The following is a 19,302-nucleotide window of genomic DNA, read 5'->3' on the forward strand; positions in this document are numbered from 1 at the left end:
ACAGACAAGATCAGAGAGGCCAATACTGGGGACTTAGCTTTCCTCACATGGCCTTCATTAATTTTTATATCCCAGGGCTTGAGGTTTTCCTTGTGACTTTGTGGTCCCAGTGAAAATTTAGCAGTAAATGACTTACTTCATATGAGCTTCTTTGATGAAATCCTTCCCAGCCAGGGGTCAATTCATGTGTGTATGTGTGTGTGTGTGTGTGTCTGTCTGTCTGTCTGTATGTACACAGCGCCTGCAACTTTCCATAGAAGCAGACTCCTCTGACAAGGAGACAAAATATTGGCCTCTCCGGGAGACTTCTGAATGTGGATGCCAACGTTCCTTTCTACATGGTTTTTTAAGTCTTTGGTTCCTTCAGCAGCAAAGGTTAGTCGTAGCATCATTGCCTGCTCAGTGATCAGAAATGGAACTGTAAAAATAGGGAAAACATGGAAACTCAGAGAAAGAGATTTTAAAAGATACATGCGGAGTGAATATTCAGGAGTCTGGAGAGCCTCATCCATCCACCCATCCATTCATCCATACAAGCAATAACTGATTGAGCTGAGCCCCTCCTATTTATCAGGCACTGCCTGTGCTCAGCGTTGGGGGTACACAAAGACGGAGGTGCAAGTCTAAAGCAGAAATTGGAGGTAGTTACAGCAGTAGAAGTGCTCGGAAAGGGTTCCCGCGAAGCTGGAACACATGGGTTGGACACGTTGGGGAGATTCATGGAGTGAGCATGATGCATAGGTGACGGTGGACGAGTAACCTGCACATCATAGAGATGCCGAGACCTCCGCGCTTCCTAGAGAGGCCCGGAAGTGGAGCCAGGTGGCCGGTCTGACGGCTCCGGCGCCGAGCGTGGGCGGCGGCGATCGTGAGAGGCCAGGTTTGCAAGTCTTCGAGCAGACCTGGCGTCGCTGTCGTTTTCTGCTGTTGTGAGTGGGCCTGGGGAGGGAGGGCCGCTCCTCCGCGGGGACCTGGGCCCGGCTGGCGGGGGCGCTCAGGCTCGTACGCGCGTCTGGGCCCGCGGAGGGCGACCCTGCCCGTACCTGCGCCGGGTGGCAGCCCAGGTGGGACGAGCCCACTGGCTTCTGGTACGGGGCGCGGTCGTGAGTGATGATGACCGAAGTCCTCCCCTTTTTAATTCTCTCGGATTCCAAGGAGCGGGGCTCAGCGTGGCTTTCTAGAATGTCGTGAAGGTCTCAAGCACAGGCTAGCTTCTGTTTCTCGTTTTCTTTCTTTCTTTTTTTTTTTTTTTTTTGCGGTACGCGGGCCTCTCAGGCTCCGGACGCGCAGGCTCAGCGGCCATGGCTCACTGGCCCAGCCGCTCCGCGGCATGTGGGATCTTCCCGGACCGGGGCACGAACCCGTGTCCCCTGCATCGGCAGGCGGACTCTCAACCACTGCGCCACCAGGGAAGCCCTCGTTTTCTTTTTTTTCTTTTTTTTTCTTTTTTTTTTTTTTTTTAAAGGTATCTGGGCCCCAAGCTCAGAGCTTTCAACAAGCATCTGTATCGAGCTAGACTTGATTCACATTTTTAATTTTCATCGCACTTTGTGGGTAAAGATTACCTTCTCTTGATGACAAATGATTCTGGTTTTCCATTTAAGTGGCCATGTAAGGTTACCATTTAAAATGAACGTATTTATTGTTAAAAGATAAGTAGTTTTAAATGGAACACAATAGGGAAGACATAGTATCAGAGATACCAGGTGTGACAGAAATTATGAACGTGGGAAGTGCACAACACTGCATTGTTCCAAGCCAGCTGGGGACTCCTACAGACCTGGCTTCAAGTCCTAGGTCCAGCTCAGCCACTGAGACCTGCATAATTTGTGGACCAGTTTGTTTGTTTGTTTCTTTCTTTTTAAAAGATTTTTTTCCAACTTTACTAGAATATAATTGACGTATAACATTGTGTAATTTTAAGGTGTACAGTGTGATGACTTGTTACGCCTATATCGTGAAATAATAACCACAATAAGGTTAGTTAACATCTCCATCACCTCACAGAATTACAGTTTTTTTGTGTGTGTATGGTGAAAACTTTAAAGATCTACTCCTTTAGCAACTTTCAAGCATGTAATACAGTATCATTAAATATGGTCCCCATGCTGTATATTAGATCCCCAGAACTTAATTCTGTCTCATAACTGGAAGCTTAGATCCTTTGACCAACATTTCCTCATTTCCCCCATCCCGCAGCCCCTGGCAACCACCATTCTACTCTCTGTTTCTAGAGTTCAGCTTTTTTAAGATTCTTTGTATGAATGATATCATGCAGTATTTGTCTTTGACTTATTTCACTTAGCACAGTGCCCTCAAGGTCCATTTGTGTTGTCACTAATGGTAGGATTTCCTTCCCTTTTCAGTGGCTGAATAATATTCCATTGTGTGTGTGTATATATATACACACACACCACATTTCCTTTATCCATTCATCCATTAATGGGCACTTAGGTTGTTTCTGTGACTTAGCAATTGTGAATAATGCTGCAATGAATATGGGGGTGCAGGTACCTTTTCCAGGTAGTGATTTCATTTACTTTGGATATACTTATGTGTAGGCAAGGTCCTTAACCTCTAAGCATTTTCCTCATATCTGAAAAGCTGAGGATAATAACTACCTCAGAAGATCGTCCTGAGGCTTCAGTGGTAAACCTTAAAGCACCTAGCCCATAATAACTAATAAATGTAGCCATAGTTGTTATTTTCATTTTAGCAAGGAGGAAACAGGATCAGAGAGGTTCAGTGACTTTGCCAGGGTCACACAGGGAATTGGTGGGAGAACCGAGACTAGGACCCAGATTTTCTGATTTCTAACCTAGGAAGCTTATCCCTGCCTCCGAACTCTACCTCATGGGAGGGGATGGGGCGCCTCCTGCCTCCCCGCTGGAAATTGGAAGGACCCCTATCAGGTTGCAGAATATGTTAGCTGTTAAAGCCCCTACAGGACTCTGGTCAGCACTGACTTGGCTGCTTCAGGTCAGGGACTCTGCACAGCCCCGAGTGCTTATTGTGGTTGAGGCGTAAGCTGTGGAGTCAGACGCGCCTGGGTTCCAGTAGGTACAGCTCCCTAGGCTTGTATGGAGTTTATGTGGTAGTTTGGGAAGCAGGTGGGACATACCAATTATAAAATTATGTAATTACTTTTATCATAAGCATCATGAATAATTGCAAGGATCTTTTGTGCAATAAATATCTAGGCAAAAGGAGTTTGAGTGGGTAACTGGATGAGAAGATAAGGTGATGAGAATTAGCTTCCCTGCCCACCGTCAGTTGTATTCAAAACTGTGTGTGCAAATACCACTGTTTGTCATGAGTATATCAACGTTCCACTTAATGCTGTGCCCTTAGTTTTCTTCCCAAATGTGTTTGGCCTTTTAGGTTTTGCACCTCACATCCTTTTACCTGTATCAGGGTGACTCTCCTTATTGTTTCTAACTACTTCTTCATCTTTATGGCCTTGACTGCTTTGTATTAAACACAAATAACTTTCAGATCACATATGGAACTTGAACAGCACCATTTCTAAGCCCTCTAGTCTCAATATACTTTCCTGGTCTCAATACAGTAAGAACACAGTTACCTTTTGCCTCTGGTCAGTACTTGGGCAGTAATTTAAAACACACCATCAAAGGGTTAAACTACCTGGAGATATTTTTATCTTCCTTAAAGTAAATACAGTAAATTTTTGTTTTTATGAAAGCCATCTTCAATTCTGCTCTCTGTTCCGTACTCTAGTGGCACCTAGGTTTGTATATTGCATTATAATACCAGAGAGTTAGTAGCATCTTCCTGTTGAACCCTGGAGATGAAGGAACTGTGTGCATGTTAAGGTTCTTATTACTGATCCTTCGCATTTAATTAGGTCTTTGTAAATCTAAAGTACTCCCAGTCATTTTTATGAGTTTCTTCTCATAATTTCCCTGTGAGATGTCAATTTTATTACCCTCGTTCTATCTTAGTATTATCAAGGGGTCAGGCAGATTTTAAATTTCATTTTTTCTTGTTTGTAATTAAGATTCCTTTTTTTGGATCGTGTACTTAACCTTAACCTGTATCTGCTAAAATGATGGCTCAGATCCAATGTGACCCTCCCCCCCGACCCAGAGGGAAGCAATTACTGAACAAAGCCACGTTTTGGAAGAGCCTTAAAGCAACTGAGATTATAAACACTGGTCTGAGTACCCAGCCCTAGAAGGAATCAGGTGGAAACTAATAAAACAGAAGCCATGAAATCTGAAAAACCAAGCAGCTGATTGAGAGAAAATTGTGTACCCTCTCTTTCTTCCCGCTGGCTTAGTGTTCATGGGAATTTCTTTTGGTTGTCGGCAAAATGTGTTTGCAGGGATTTTTCTGTGCTTGTTGACGCAGGGAACCAGGAAAGGAGGAGGTGGCCTCTGGGTGATACCATTCGTTAATGGCTGGTCATCTGCGAAGGTTGCAGGCTTCTTTCATTGCTGTTTGTCTTATGAAATTACTACGTTTTCCTTACTTGTCACCACGCGTCTGACCCTGCAGATCAGGTCAGTTACACAAGTTCTTGCCCCAGATCATTCTGGAACAAGTTGGAAGGTAATGAGGAATAGCATGAATAGGCCTGACAGGTACTCTGAAGCATTGATAATTTGAACTTGTACATTCCTGGCATGATTAATGTGCACATGAGCCATGACTGACCTGGTCTTATGACTGGACCGGAATGTGCAGTTTTAAAAAACAAAGGACAATGAAAGATTAGGAAGAATTTCTGTTGGAAAATTTTTAACTGGACTCTTTGAGGCCTTGTCCATTTTCTGATTTCCTTACAGAGGAATTCTTGTGGAGATGCTAAGAATATGTTAACCTTTTTTATCTGGCATCCTCTTAAGGAAAACCCTGTTAACCAAACAGAGCATTTCCAAAACCCGTGTGGGCTGTTTTGGTTAATGACGTCACCTTCCTCAGATGTCACCTGGGCCCTGCCTGCTGCCGCCTCCTCATCCTCATTTCAGCTGAGCGCACTGGCATTTCCCCCTCATCAGCCCTTGCCTAGACTCTTTCCTCCTCCAGGGAAAGCTTAATCTTTCACAAGGACCAAAGTGAGCCCGATGTTCCGTAAACATACAAAGACCCTCTGTTGTCTAGAGCAGCGGTCCTCAGCCTTTTTGGCACCAGGGACCGGTTTCGTGGAAGACCATTTTTCCACGGACTGGGGGCCAGGGGCGGGGGCGATGGTTAAGGTGGTAACGCGAGCGATGGGGAGCCGCAGATGAAGCTTCGCCCGTCCGCCCGCTGCTCACCTCCTGCCGTGCGGCCCAGTTCCTAACAGGCTGTGGACCGGTACTGGTCTGCAGTCCAGGGGTTGGGGACCCCTGGTCTATAGAATAGAGTTCAGGCTCCCCCAAAGGGGATGCCAAGCTGTCTCCAAGCCGACTCCAGCCATCTTTCCGCCCTAAATCACCAGCCACGCACTTCGGCTTCAGTTTGCACGCCCCGTATCGGTTGCCCAACACAAGCCCACCCTGTTGCTCTTCTGTTCATGTGTGATGCCCCCTCAGCCTGTAGTAGCCCTCTGCCTAGCCTCAGCCTGCCTCCGTCCTCCCGTTGTCCCCGGTCTGCTCTAGCGCCTACCCTTCAGTGAGGTCTTCTCGGACCTGCCCTTCAGAATCAATTTCTCCCGTCTCCCTTCGACCTCGGTGCTCCCCCGGCACCTGGTTTATACCAACATTATTGCAGTCATCTTGGTTTCTGCTTTTTGCCATGTACTTTAGGTATTTGCAGAAGCTTCTCTCCTCCAGCATAAGCTCCAGAATGCAGGAATTCTGTCTCATTTTGCTGTATGTCATTTTCATGCCAGGACTTTTCTTTTTAAGAGATGAGTTAAATTAAAATGGCAACATTGATTGGCATACATAATAACGACTCTTAGACACTGCAGTGCCCTGCATAATTTGTGCCCATCGTCATTTTACTAAATTGCCTGTATTATTTCACAGTGTTCAAAATCATCCATAAGTTCAACAAATACTTGTTGAGTATCTACTGTCTCCGAGGTTCTGGTGGGAATACGCCAGTGAGAAAGGCTGAAGGTCTCGGTTGTCATGGCACCTATTTTCTGTTGGAAGGAGATCGGTAGTCAAAAAGGAAACAAATAAATTTAGATAGTGAAATGTGCGATGGAGAAAACAAAGCAGCGCTTAGATAAGCTCTTGTAGAAGGGGTGATCAGAAACGTCTCTTTGCATTGAGTAAGTAGCCCTTGAGCAGACCTAAATATGAGAAGGATGCAGCCAGGCGAAGATCTGGTGCAGAGGTGGTTCACACAGAGGTGAAGCAAGACGTGTGTGTAGACCTCAGGGCACAGATGAGCTTGGCATCTTCAAAAAAGGGGAAAAGTTCAGGTGGCTGGAGGGTAGAGTACCAGTGGTGGAAGAGTGAGCTGAAGTCAGAGAAGGAGGTTGCCACCAGGTCATGATGGTGACAGTAAGAAGTCTGGGTTGAGATGTCAGTGACTGACATCTTTTGTGTTTGGAAGCAGCATCTGTTAACAAAGTCACGTGATTACGTTAAATGGTGGAATTGACTACAGCAATTTTTATGGCTACTCCAAATCCCAGTGGGAGTGGTCTGCACTCCGAAACTAATAGAAACATAAGGTCACTGTTGGGTATATTAAAGGGGTGCCGGGACGTTCATTCTTTACGGGTTTTCTTGTAAGCACAACAGTGGCAATTGCTTCATCAAACCTTGGGACTCCATCAGCCATCCTCCACATCATTTTGCTCAGTTTTCCTAATATTTCTCACTCTTCTGCATACCCTCAAGCCACTGAGACAGTTACTTGCTGAATCTTGTCTTCAACTGTCACACCAACTGATTTCTGCATGAATGATCTGATTGGCTTTCCTGGCGCTGAGATCTCCTTAGTAGAGTTCTCCAGAAGAACCCAGCAAACTTTTTGTAACCCTGTGCTTTTGAGAGACCTAATCATGGTATGTGGGAATGTAAGAGAAAAATCAAATCCCCAGACTCTAGAGCTTGAAGAAAAGGAAATTCAAGAAGTGACATCTGTGGAGCACCTGCACTATGTCAGGCATTTTTTATACACTATCCCATTCGGTCTCCATAAGCCTGTGAGCTTATCATTAGCTCCGCTTTTTAGATGCAGCAACAGGCACAGAGGGATGAGCTTGTCCAAGTGATAGGGCTCTTGGTTGCTTGCAGTCTCCCTGACTAACCGCACCGCTGAGTGTCTCCAGTGACTTGAGTGAGTGTGTATGTATTCCCAGCGCATTTGAGGACCTGCATGCCTCCTGTTCCATTTCTTCTTAAGTGGAAAGAGTTGAGTGGCCCACTTTTTGCTTGTTCTGTCTTGTTTTTGAGAGAAAGGGTTCTTGGAGCCTTGATAAAATAATAAAAAATATAAAATATAAAAATAATTATTATTTTAGCATAGAAGCGGAGGGAGGGAGAAGCAAGATCCCCATAGGTATTGAGCACATGCTGTACTTAGAAGATTTCCTGGGTGGGGGAACATGGTTTGCTACACAAAGGATGTTTTTGTCCCCCCCAGCACCTTTTTTTTTTTTTTACATATAGGGTTAATAAAACACCATATATTCTTTTAATATTTATTTATTTATTCATTCATTCATTTATTTATTTATTTATTTATTTATGGCTGCGTTGGGTCTCTGTTGCTGCGCGTGGGCTTTCTCTAGTTGCAGCCAGCAGGGGCTACTCTTCGTCGTGGTGCATGGGCTTCTCATTGCGGTGGCTTCTCTTGTTGCAGAGCACAGGCTCTAGGTGCACGGGCTTCAATAGTTGTGGCTCGCAGGGTCAGTAGTTGTGGCTCACGGGCTCAGTTGTTGTGGCACATGGCCTCAGTAGTTGTGGCTTATGGGCTTAGTTGCTCCGTGGCATGTGGGATCTTCCCGGGCCAGGGCTTGAACCCATGTCCCCTGCATTGGCAGGAGGATTCTTAACCACGGCGCCACGAGGGAAGTCCCAAAACACCAGTATTAAACTGTGCTGTAGTGTGCTGTTTAAAAACAAAGATGTTGGAAATTGCTTTAAAGTTCTGTCCTGGATTTTTTTCTGGTGTGTGGGGAAAATGCCTCTCCCTACCAAATGTGAACGACTTCTTTTCAAAAAGGTTCTAATGTTTTCCGAGGATTCAGAATAATGCCTTACATTTGGAGAGTGCTTTGTGGTTTTCAAAGCACTCCCATGTACGTTATCTTATTTAACCTTCACATTGACCTTGCCAGGCAGTCAGGGCAGGTATTACTGTTCCCATGATTCATAGGAAGAAATGTGAAAGCCCAAGAAGTGAAAGGAGGGGTGTGGGGAGGAGTTGGTTAATGTCACAAAGCCATGACGGGAACCCAGGTCTTAGCTTTTCTTTCTGCTAGAGCGTATTGCCTTTTTGTTTTTGTTAACCCCAAATGAGGGACAATCACATTTGCATCTGGATCAGTAACAGTGATGCATACTACTTTCTTATAGGTCCAGTTATCTTTGACTGCCATATATGGATTCCCAAAAATCTCTGAAGGAAACAGTCCTCGTTACGGGAGGAGCTGGCTATTTTGGCTTCCGGTCAGTGCATCTGCAAAATATGTTCATGGAATTATTTTATTGGTAGTTGCTGGGAAAAGTATAGCTTTCAGCTCACACTAATGCAGTGTAGACTTTTACTTGTTTGTACAGTGTTAAACCAGGAATGAACCGTGTTGCCCACGGCTCAGATACTGAAATGGAGAACTACAGGTACATTCTGCTTTAAGAAAAATTCTTTATAAAGCCATTGAATTTGGGAGGGGAGATATGCACACCACCGAAAACAATTTAACATAATCGCTGTTTTTTTCACAATTACCTTATCATTCATAAATATTCTGAAGAATAGATGGTGGGTCCTAGAATGGGGGGTGGGGGAATGTAGACATCACCGTCTGTGAAGATAAAGCCTCTCTCATTTTAATTTAAGTGAATGTGAAGATTCTCATTTTTGAATATTTGCATAAGTAAGACTTGTACCAGTGAACATGTAAAGTGAGGAGCTCAGGATAAGCCAAGAAGACTGGGAAAATTATTTTACACACTTTTCCTCGGCACAGCTTAATAGTGCTTTGATCTAACTTTTACTCTTGCTTGTTTCAGCCTAGGCTGTGCTCTGAACCAGAAGGGAGTCTGTGTGATTCTGTTTGACATCAGCAGCCCTGCTCAAACCATTCCAGACGGAATCAAGTTTATACACGGAGACATCCGCCTCCTCTCTGACATAGAGAAAGCCTTCCAGGATGTGGATGTCTCTTGTGTGTTCCATATTGCCTCTTATGGTATGTCAGGGCGCGAGCAACTGAATCGAAACCTGATTGAAGAAGTGAACGTGGGGGGCACAGACAACATCCTCCAGGCTTGCAGGAGGCGAGGGGTGCCAAGGTTAGTTTACACTAGCACTTTCAATGTCATCTTCGGAGGGCAAGTTATCAGAAATGGAGATGAATCTCTGCCTTACCTACCTCTTCACCTCCATCCTGATCACTACTCTCGGACCAAATCTGTTGCAGAGAAGAAGGTGCTGGAGGCCAATGGTACAGCCCTGGAAAGGAGTGATGGGGTCTTGAGAACCTGTGCTCTGAGGCCGGCTGGCATCTATGGGCCTGGAGAACAAAGGCACCTCCCCAGGATAGTAAGCTACATTGAGAAGGGCCTGTTCAAGTTTGTGTACGGAGACCCCAAGAGTCTGGTTGAATTTGTCCATGTGGATAACTTGGTGCAGGCTCACATTCTGGCTTCAGTGGCCCTGAAAGCTGACAAGGGCCACATTGCCTCTGGGCAGCCCTACTTCATCTCAGATGGCAGACCTGTGAACAACTTTGAGTTCTTCCGGCCTTTGGTTGAGGGCCTGGGCTACAAGTTCCCATCCATCCGCCTGCCCTTGACTCTCATCTACTACTTTGCTTTCCTAACCGAGACGGCCCACTTCATTCTGGGTCGACTGTACAACTTCCAGCCCTTCCTCACCCGCACCGAAGTTTACAAAACCGGCGTCACACACTATTTTAGCCTAGAGAAAGCCAAGAAGGAGCTAGGTTATGAGGCTCAGCCATTTGACCTCCAGGAAGTAGTAGAATGGTTTAAAGCCCATGGTCATGGCAGAAGTCCTGGAAGTCGTGACTCTGAGTGTCTTGTTTGGGATGGGCTATTGGTCCTACTCTTGGTTATAGCGGTTCTTGCATGGCTGCCACCTTCTGTGATTCTGTCAGTGTGAAGGAGGAGCTAGAAATAAGGAGCTGATCACACTTGCTGAGATGGTTTTCAAGAAACACAGGTTTGGGGCTTGGTGGTGTAGTGGTAAAGAATCCACCTGCCAATGCAGGGGACGTGGGTTCAAGCCCTGGTCCAGGAAGATCCCACATGCCGTGGAGCAACTAAGCCCGTGCACCACAACTACTGAGCCTGCACTCTAGAGCCCTCGAGCCACAACTGCTGAGCCCGCGTACCACAACTACTGAAGCCCGTGTGCCTAGAGCCCGTGCTCCGCAACAAGAGAAGCCACCACAGTGAGAAGCCCGCACACCGCAACAAAAATCAGCCCCCGCTCGCTGCAACTAGAGAAAGCCCACATGCAGCAATGAAGACCCAACGCAGCCAAAAATAAATAAATATAGAAAAAGAAAAAGAGGGCTTCCCTGGTGGCGCAGTGGTTGAGAGTCCGCCTGCCGATGCAGGGGACACGGGTTCGTGCCCCGGTCCAGGAAGATCCCACATGCCGCGGAGCGGCTGGGCCTGTGAGCCATGGCTGCTGAGCCTGCGCGTCCAGAGCCTGTGCTCTGCAACGGGAGAGGCCACAACAGTGAGAGGCCCGCGTACTGCAAAAAAAAAAAAAAAAAAAAAAAAAGAAAAGAAAAAGAAAAAGAAACACAGGTTTGAAAAATAGATGGACAGACAGACAGATAGATAGATACCTGGTGTCAGACTCCAAATCGCTGCTTAAGAATAGATTCTTGGATTAAGTTTCATTTCCCACCTCCTTGCACAAATCATGAAGGGAGAAATAGAAGCAAAAGAGGGAAGAGATATGGGGCTATATGTATATGTATAACTGATTCACTTTGTTATAAAGCAGAAACTAACACACCATAGTAAAGCAATTATACTCCAATAAAGATGTTAAAAAAAAAAGATAAGTTTGAGATTTGGTTCTTTGGGTCCTTCTTCTTTGGATCAGTACAGTAGAAGTCATTCTGGAGCCATAGAGCTAAACTTGCTTAGATGGGAAATGTCTTGCTTGAATTTCTCAGAAGCCAAAAAATGTACTTACTTCCATTCCATACACTCGGCGTCTGCTTCACACGGGCTAAAACACGTACTGATAGGGGAACGGCAGAATGCTAACAGGCTTGAAAATGTGTGAAAAACACCAACTGGGCTACGTCCCTACAGCCCAAGGCTCTGAGGAGATGGTGGTCGTCGCAGAGGAGGTATTTGCTGTTCACAGCGTGCGTTTTGAAAATTAGCTTTTGCCCTTTGTGATATAAGGGTGTTATGCCTTTGTGACCACATGGCAATGTTGATGTTGACACAAATAGACCTTTCTCTTGCCTCGCAGGATTCTTTTGAGGGTTAAATTAGACAAGGCATATAAAGTGCCACTCGACACACTTAAGCCTTTTTTTTTTTTTTCTTTTTGCGGTACACGGGCCTCTTACCGCTGTGGCCTCTCCCACTGCGGAGCACAGGCTCCCAGATGTGCAGGCTTAGCGGCCACAGCTCGCGGGCCCAGCCGCTCCGCGGCACATGGGATTCTCCTGGACCGGGGCACGAGCCCGCGTCCCCTGCATCGGCAGGCGGACGCTCAACCACTGCACCACCAGGGAAGCCCTAAGCCATTATTTTTGTCAATATTGTTATTATGCATTCTTTATGAGGGTTTTCTTCCTCAGGGTATTCTGTTTAGAGGGTGCTGTTGCGACTGACCTTTCTGGAATACCTTTGTGGTGTGTCCTCAGAGTCTGTAATGAGCGTGTTTAAATATATTCAGTGTTTGTAAAGTTGTGGTCTCTGAGGAGAGATCGAAGTCTAGGCAACAGCTAAAAAGCTGATGATTCATGAGGATGTTCAAGCTAATGATGCCATTTGCAATTAAAAAATAAAGCATAGGGCCTCCCTGGTGGCGCAGTGGTTGAGAGTCCGCCTGCCGATGCAGGGGATACGGGTTCGTGCCCCGGTCTGGGAGGATCCCATATGCCGCGGAGCGGCTGGGCCCGTGAGCCATGGCCGCTGAGCCTGCGCATCCGGAGCCTGTGCTCCGCAACGGGAGAGGCCACAACAGTGAGAGGCCCGCATACCGCAAAAAAAATAAAAATAAAAAAATAAAGCATAACTCTCAAGTAATAGACTGGTTTTCTTACTGGGAAGAATTTCGGTTCTCTGAAGGCCACTTGCAGTGAGGAATGTTCTGAACAATGGTGGCATTGTCTGGCCACCCTGGCGACTGCTGTGGCACATGTTCAAGTTGCACTGTTGCATGGGAACCAAAGTGGAAAGAAGACCCAGAGTCTTTACCCATTCCATGATTCCAGGTATAGAAAGGACAGTATTCACACATCTTAAGAAGGACAGATGACTGTGGAAAGTCATGTTAGAGTTGTCCTGAGAGTATCTGTAGGAGGAGGATGCTGGAGAAATAGGCCCTGGCGCCTGCCACCTGGCTGTTTTGGGAAAAGTGCTCAACTTGATACCAGAAGACCTGCAACCATGAATATCTTGTGTGGCCTTAACCAAGTAGCTGAAGCCTCTGTAGGGCTTCAGTTGCCTCCTTTGGGAAATAGGAATGACTGTATTTGCCCTTTCTACACAGGGTTTGTTTTGAGCGTAAAATAAGACGCAGCAAAAGTACTTCTAATATATAAATTGCAATGTGAATATGAGGTGGTGGTAGTGATTGTTTTCAGTAAAATATCTGTAGAGTCTTTTATATCATGAGCTGCTTTTGCTTTTTAGTCTGAAGTTAAGTTGTCTGAGCACCTACAGCATATGTTAACACTCCAGGTGCTAAAGGGCAGGTTTCTCTGCTCTTTACAGACTTACAGTCCAGTAATGGCATGGTGTGTCCATACGCAAAGGTGACTGAGAAACCAGGTAAGTATAGGAAAACATTGATCCGTTATTGAGAGGTCTCACAGACTTTCAAAACATGTTTTTAATGAAGTCCTTCAAAAGAATGATAGACGTTTCTCAGTTTTCTTAAACCAGGTATACTGAGCATGGGGAGGGGGGTGTGTTTCTTGTTTTGTTTTTGTTTTACACAAGGTGTCTAAATGAAATTCAGGATTGGTAAGTGGGCTTTATTGTCATCCAGGTATGAGACATTTGGCCTTTCTGCAACATTTGACACAGTTGTCCGCTCTCTCCTTGAAACACAGTTCCTTTACTTTTCATGCACTTGAACTCTTTTGGCCTTTCTCCTTGTGTTAATTATTTATTGCTCCATAACATGTCACCCCAAGACATATCTTAAAATAACAAACATTACCTCATAGTTTCTGTGGGTCAGGTATTTGCGTGTGGCCTACCTGGGTAAGCTTTTCTTACTGTCTCATGAGGGTAATCTCACGATGTCATCTGGTGCTGCAGTCATCAGAAAGCTCGACTGAAGCTAGAGGATCCACTGCCAGGATCATGTGGGCAGGAGACCTCAGTTCCTCACCACGTGAGCATCTCTGTTGGACTGCTTGAATGTCCTCATGACACAGCAGCTGGCTTCCCCCAGAGCAGGTGATTCAAGAATGCAAGGTGGAAGCTGCAGTGTCTTTCATGATTTACCCTCAGAAGTCACTCACTGCTCTCCACAATATACACAGTTCCCACAGGTCAATCCTCTTCAGTGTGGGAGGGAGCTACCCAAAGGTATGACTACCAGAAGGAAGGGGAGTGTTGGGGGCCATCTTGGAGGCTGGCCTGCACCCTCTGACTCATCCTTCCTTTTCCAGGAAAGGTAGCCCATATTTACAGCTACAAAGTTTTCTCAGCCTGCTTCCACCTAGTAGAATTTGGGGCATCCAAAGGCCTCTTCGCCTTTTGTATTGTATCCCTGTCCTAATTTTTCTGAACACTTTGTGTCTCCTCTTAGTCTTAACTGCAGTTCACTCCATTAGGCAAAAGCCACACCCACAGATTTCTTTGAGATACATTCTTCTCTACTTGGGGTTTCTGCTCAGACTGCTGAGGGACAAATGCCCTTAAGCTTTCTAGAAGCCTTGCTGTTTGAACAGCCCTCTGAGGCACCCCCTTAGGTCTCTCTCGAGTCTTAAAAGATTTTAGCTACAACCTTGGCTGTGCACTGTCATTTCCATAATATGTGGGCTACACAGGTTAGCCCTACTCCACATGGGAGGAGACTCAAGGACATGAATACCGGGAGGTGGGGATTGTTGGAGGCCATGTGGGAGTCTGCTACCACATTCCTGCATCTCACCAGTTTTCCCGTCTCCTCCACACCAGTTTTACATGGTAGATTTCTTCAGTGCTCAGTGCTAGGCCCTCTGCTAACACCAAAGTTTCTCCCTAAGTGATCTAGTTCAAGCCCCTGGCGTTAATTTCCATCTCTATTGTAAATACATACCACTAAATTTATAGTTCCGGCCCAGACCATTCTTCTCAGCTCCAGACCCACCCATCCAGCCACTTCTGCATCTCCGCCTGGATATTTCACAAGCACCTTTCAGTCAACATAGCCAAAATGGAATTCACAATCCTTCCAAATTCTTACAGGGTTCCTTTCCTTAACAGATGTCACCAGTGTTGAATTTCACTTGCCAGAAATCTGGGATAATCTTTGACCCCTGCCTCCTGTTAACTTGACACACCTAATCCACCTTTAGCCCTTGATCTTACCTTCTGCTCACGCCCAGTGTACAGGTGTTACTTCTCTCCCCTTAGGCTTCAACAATAGCCTCTTTTCTCTTCCATCTGCATCCACTTCTGCATCCCTCCCCTCTCTGATCCATTCTCCACATACCAAGCAGAGTGGTCCTATAAAGATGTAAATCTATGTCACTTCCCTGCTCAAAACTCTCTGTAGGTTTAGGTTGAGAATCCTCACTGTAACCCGAGACTTTGCCTGATCTGACCCCCCCCACCAACCGCGCCTACTGCTCCCTGCTCATCTCACACTATGCTGCCTTCTCTGCCCAGCTACATTGGCATCTTGCAGGTTCCTAAGTTCCAAGCTTCTCACACCCCCTGCCCCACTTATTGACCTTATAATGTTTATTTCATCTCAGCTTGATTTTCTTCCGGAGGCCTTCTATGATCCTAACAATTTAGGCTTGGTCCTCCTGCTACAAGCTCTCATAACACCCTGCTTTTCTTTTATAGCCTTTATCACAACTGTAATAGTTTGAGTAATCATTTGTGGAATGCCTGTAAACTCCACAAGGGCAGGAACTTCATCTTGCTTGCTATTGCTATTGTACCCCTAATGCCTAGTACAATACAGGAATTCAATAAGTATTTGTTGAATTAATGCTATTTTTCTTTCTAAGGGTGACTGCCCCTTTCTGTCGCATACATAACTTACTGTTTCTAATCTCTTGAAGACTGGGAAAATATCCAACCTATTAGAATTGTGTGTTGACTAAGTCAAGACTAGATGAAATCTAATAAGTAATGTTATTCTCCATATGATATGGTGCCGCTCCGTCCGTATCTGAGCCGAAACTGACCACTTTGAAGAACTCAATCTATTATCTGAAAGGCAACTGCTTTCCTTTCTGAGGTCAGGAGATACTGCAGTTGAGGAATTCCATTATTCTAGGGTTCCCAACTTCCCTCCCCTTTCCTCAACCGTGGGTGGAATCCCTAAACTTGCGCAGAGCCATGAAATGATGGCCACACTGTGCGTATGGAGGCTCCCCTAGACGCCTGGGCATAAGCCACCCAGCACTGCCACCCCAACCTCTGCTTCCAAGGAGTAGGTGGGCAGTTATCGTAAGCCTCTTGGAGGATCACACCATGTGACAAAGACTCCTGTCATGGAACCCAAACGTAATGCCAAAGCTGCCCGTGTCTGCAAAAAGGAAGAGGGGCCTAGTACGCCTGTTCAAGTACTTGATTTTCTTAGTGCTGCTCCCGTCATGGGTGGCAGAGGGTGCCCTGTTACGAATTGTAGCAGTTACTGAAGGGCCAAATGACTAATTCTGACACCAAATTACCTAGGCTATAGTATTTCTCAAGCCTACAGAGTAGGCCCAGGGATTCTTTTCAAGAGGTTTAATTTTCCTAAATCACTTAACATGGTGATTGTAAGAAAACCAGTATTGCTTTGTCGTAGATTTAATTGGTTTACTAACAATTCTTGGGGCCACTTCTGCCTTGTATTCCTTCCAAATCAGCAGTTCGCCTAGCCTTACAGACACGTTAGAAGAAATAGCCTGCAGAATTCTACACCCCTCCTCGCACCCACCCTCAACCCAGCTGTGCACCCTGGAGCTAATGGCTCCCCTGTTAGCCGGCACTGGCAGCTCACACCAGCAGTTCGTGTAGTAGGGTGGGAGGGAGGGAGACGCAAGAGGGAAGGGATATGGGAACAGATGTATATGTATAACTGATTCACTTTGTTATAAAGCAGAAACTAAAAAACAAAAACAAAAACAAAAAAACCTGCCACTGTTTGCTAGCATCCCTTGCTGTGGCAGATGACACTCCCCTTTTCGAAGCGAGAAACCCATTCCCAGCCCTTCGGTAGGGCTGACCTCCACTTGCAAGACCTGGCCAATCAGAAGGCTGTTATCCTTGTGACCGCAGTCATTGGGCCAAAGTGAGCCAATGAGCGTCCTCCTCTCAACTTTTCTCGGAAAGCTCGGGAGGGAAAGCCTTTCTGCGGAGGTTGCTGCTGTGGGGTGGATAGGCTTTGAGGCTACCATGGACTGGCCTACCCCGAAGGAGAGACTGAATTCCGATACTGTTTGGGCTCCTGGCTCCCAGCTGTGAATTAAGTACAGCCGGACCAAGAAATGGAGAGAGAGGAGGTCCTTGAAGACGTCACTGCGGCTCTGCCACCCACCCGTGCCCAAGGCTAACTTCATCCTGGATCATGCTGTCATGTGAGTCTCAGTATATTTTATTTTCTGCTTAGTCTTTTGAGTTGGGTTTTTCCCCATGAATTGGAAAAGGTCTTGGCTTATAGTCTCCTCAGCCCACTCCTGGGCACAGGTGAACATACTCTGTGGTTTCCAAAGACACTCCATTCTCCTGTGTTCCCTCTTCCTTAAAAAGGGGGCCTCTTTTAGCTCCTGGGGAACTGAACATTTGCTGGCGTTCTTCCAGAACGGACTAATTTCCTTTTCTAGAATCGTGTATGTTTGGACTGGGCCCGTGTTGAAGTAGTCTTGTTCAACCTCTCGTTCTATGATAAGAAAATTATTTGACACAGTAGTTTGTTCCTCGGAATTTTGGCGTCCTGTGAGCGCAGGGACCATGTCTGTTTTGTTGAGTTCTTTATTCAGAGAACGTGTTCCTTCATCGATCCAATAAATGCTTGTTGATTGGCTGAATGCATTTATCAGCCAGGTGACCTCACCTGAGATTACGACTCTGATATCCCAGTTATTCCTTCCTTTAAACCTGTAGCTCCCACCCCTACCTGAAAATGAGAACACTGGAGGCCCAAGTTTAAAAATACAGTATTTAAAAAGACAGTATTCCATACAGTGTTATTAACCACAGTCATCATACTGTATATTAAATATAGGTCTCTAGATTTATTTCTGAGGCTCTCATGACAAAAAAAGCTAACTATGCGAGGAGAAATGTTAATTAGCTTGACTGTAGTAATCATTTCACTTTGTATATGTATATCAAGTCATCATGTTTTACACCTTAAATATATACAATTTTCATTAAAAAAAAAGAAAATACAGGTTCCAGAGGAGTGATGTCATGCAGAATAGGAGAGCGGGAAGCTCTAGGGTCAGTCCTTTGCCAAAACAGCTACTAAACTGGGCGGAAATGATCAGAACCAACAATTGCAGAACCCTTACGTATACTTTAACACACACACACACAAGAAAAAATATATATGCACATATATATGCAAAGTCTGAACTCTTCCCCTGGCGGTTCTGGTTCAGGTCTGTGTGTGTTGGGAATCTGCACTCCAGGTGTTTCTTATCTTCCAATAAGGCGGTGGAAAATGCTGCCAGATAACAAACACCTGCTCCCTTTGCAAGACGCTAAGTGAGCGGCTCCTGCATCCTCATTGCTCTTCCCCTCCCAGTGCTTTGCTACAGCAAGTGCTCAGCACACCTTTGCTGAATGAATGGAGGGGGAGATGGGGCTCACAAAAGGACCTTAGACTCAGGTGGCCTCCTGCATCCTCTTTTCAACAATAGGCCCAGTTGTTTGTTGACTGACAAGCACGCTACTTCTCAGTGCTGACTCCTCCAGGCCACCTGGAACCTGCTTCCCTTGGCCAAAAGGCTCCTTTAGCAACCCATTCGGTTGGACCTGGTTACCTGATCTTTTGGGCACAAAGTAGCCATTTGCTATTGAAAATCTAACCAGAAATGGAGTCAGCCAGACCACAGCATCTCTAAGCTATGCAAATCCATATGATGTCACCCTTCTGTATTTTACAACTCCATGCACACCAGAGAAGATACTTCTGGTACTGAACTCAAGTAATTATGACGGAGGCAAAATCTAGCTTACTACCAAGAAATCACATATAACAAAATGACCTGGGCAAGTGTCTTTCAGCCAACAAGGGGTTGATCTGCAGTAGTTTGCAATGTTTATTTTTAACAGAGCTGGTTGAAGCATGCAAGTAATTAAAAAGTTCTTTATTACTAATATGTCGAATTTTAATCCTGGCAAATATTCTAGATGTATTATTTTTCTCCGGTGCTCCAGGGGAGGCTTATTACAGATCTAAAAGTAAAATACTTTCTTACCAATACGTATTTTTAGATTTTGTTATTAGAATGAGTTGCCATGCGCTCCTAACCACCTCTAGGAGCTAGTGTCCTGAATAGCTAGTATGAAAAGCTGCCCAGCTTTGAAGAGGAATTATTTGCTGTGTTGCTGGGGCAATTACAACACCCCCACTGAGTTGTGGTCATGCAACTTCTTCAGGGGATTTTTGCCTCTGGGCATGTTTATCACTGGGATAATGATGGATGTAATCCATCACCCTCATTAACTAAATTATTCAAAGAAGGTCATTCTTACTAGTTAATTGCTACTATTTGTTGAGCTATGACTATGTGTAAGACTCTCTGTATTTCTTAAGCTCATTAAATTCTCTCAATGC

At 45.5% G+C, this 19,302-nt stretch overlaps 1 protein-coding gene across 1 annotated transcript; it reads left to right on the forward strand.

The window, feature by feature from the left end:
* The first annotated feature begins 844 nt into the window (after positions 1–844).
* SDR42E1 (short chain dehydrogenase/reductase family 42E, member 1) lies at positions 845–10,258 on the forward strand. The gene is made up of 3 exons (XM_082607203.1): positions 845–929; positions 8,487–8,579; positions 9,144–10,258. Exons 2-3 carry the CDS (start codon positions 8,512–8,514, stop codon positions 10,255–10,257), a joined length of 1,182 nt encoding a protein of 393 aa, XP_082463329.1. The 5' UTR covers positions 845–929; positions 8,487–8,511; the 3' UTR covers position 10,258.
* The last annotated feature ends 9,044 nt before the right edge of the window (positions 10,259–19,302 follow it).

Source organism: Mesoplodon mirus (genome assembly GCF_964341445.2).
Source record: "Mesoplodon mirus genome assembly, chromosome: 19".
In the NCBI taxonomy this organism is placed as follows: Eukaryota; Metazoa; Chordata; class Mammalia; order Artiodactyla; family Ziphiidae; genus Mesoplodon; species Mesoplodon mirus.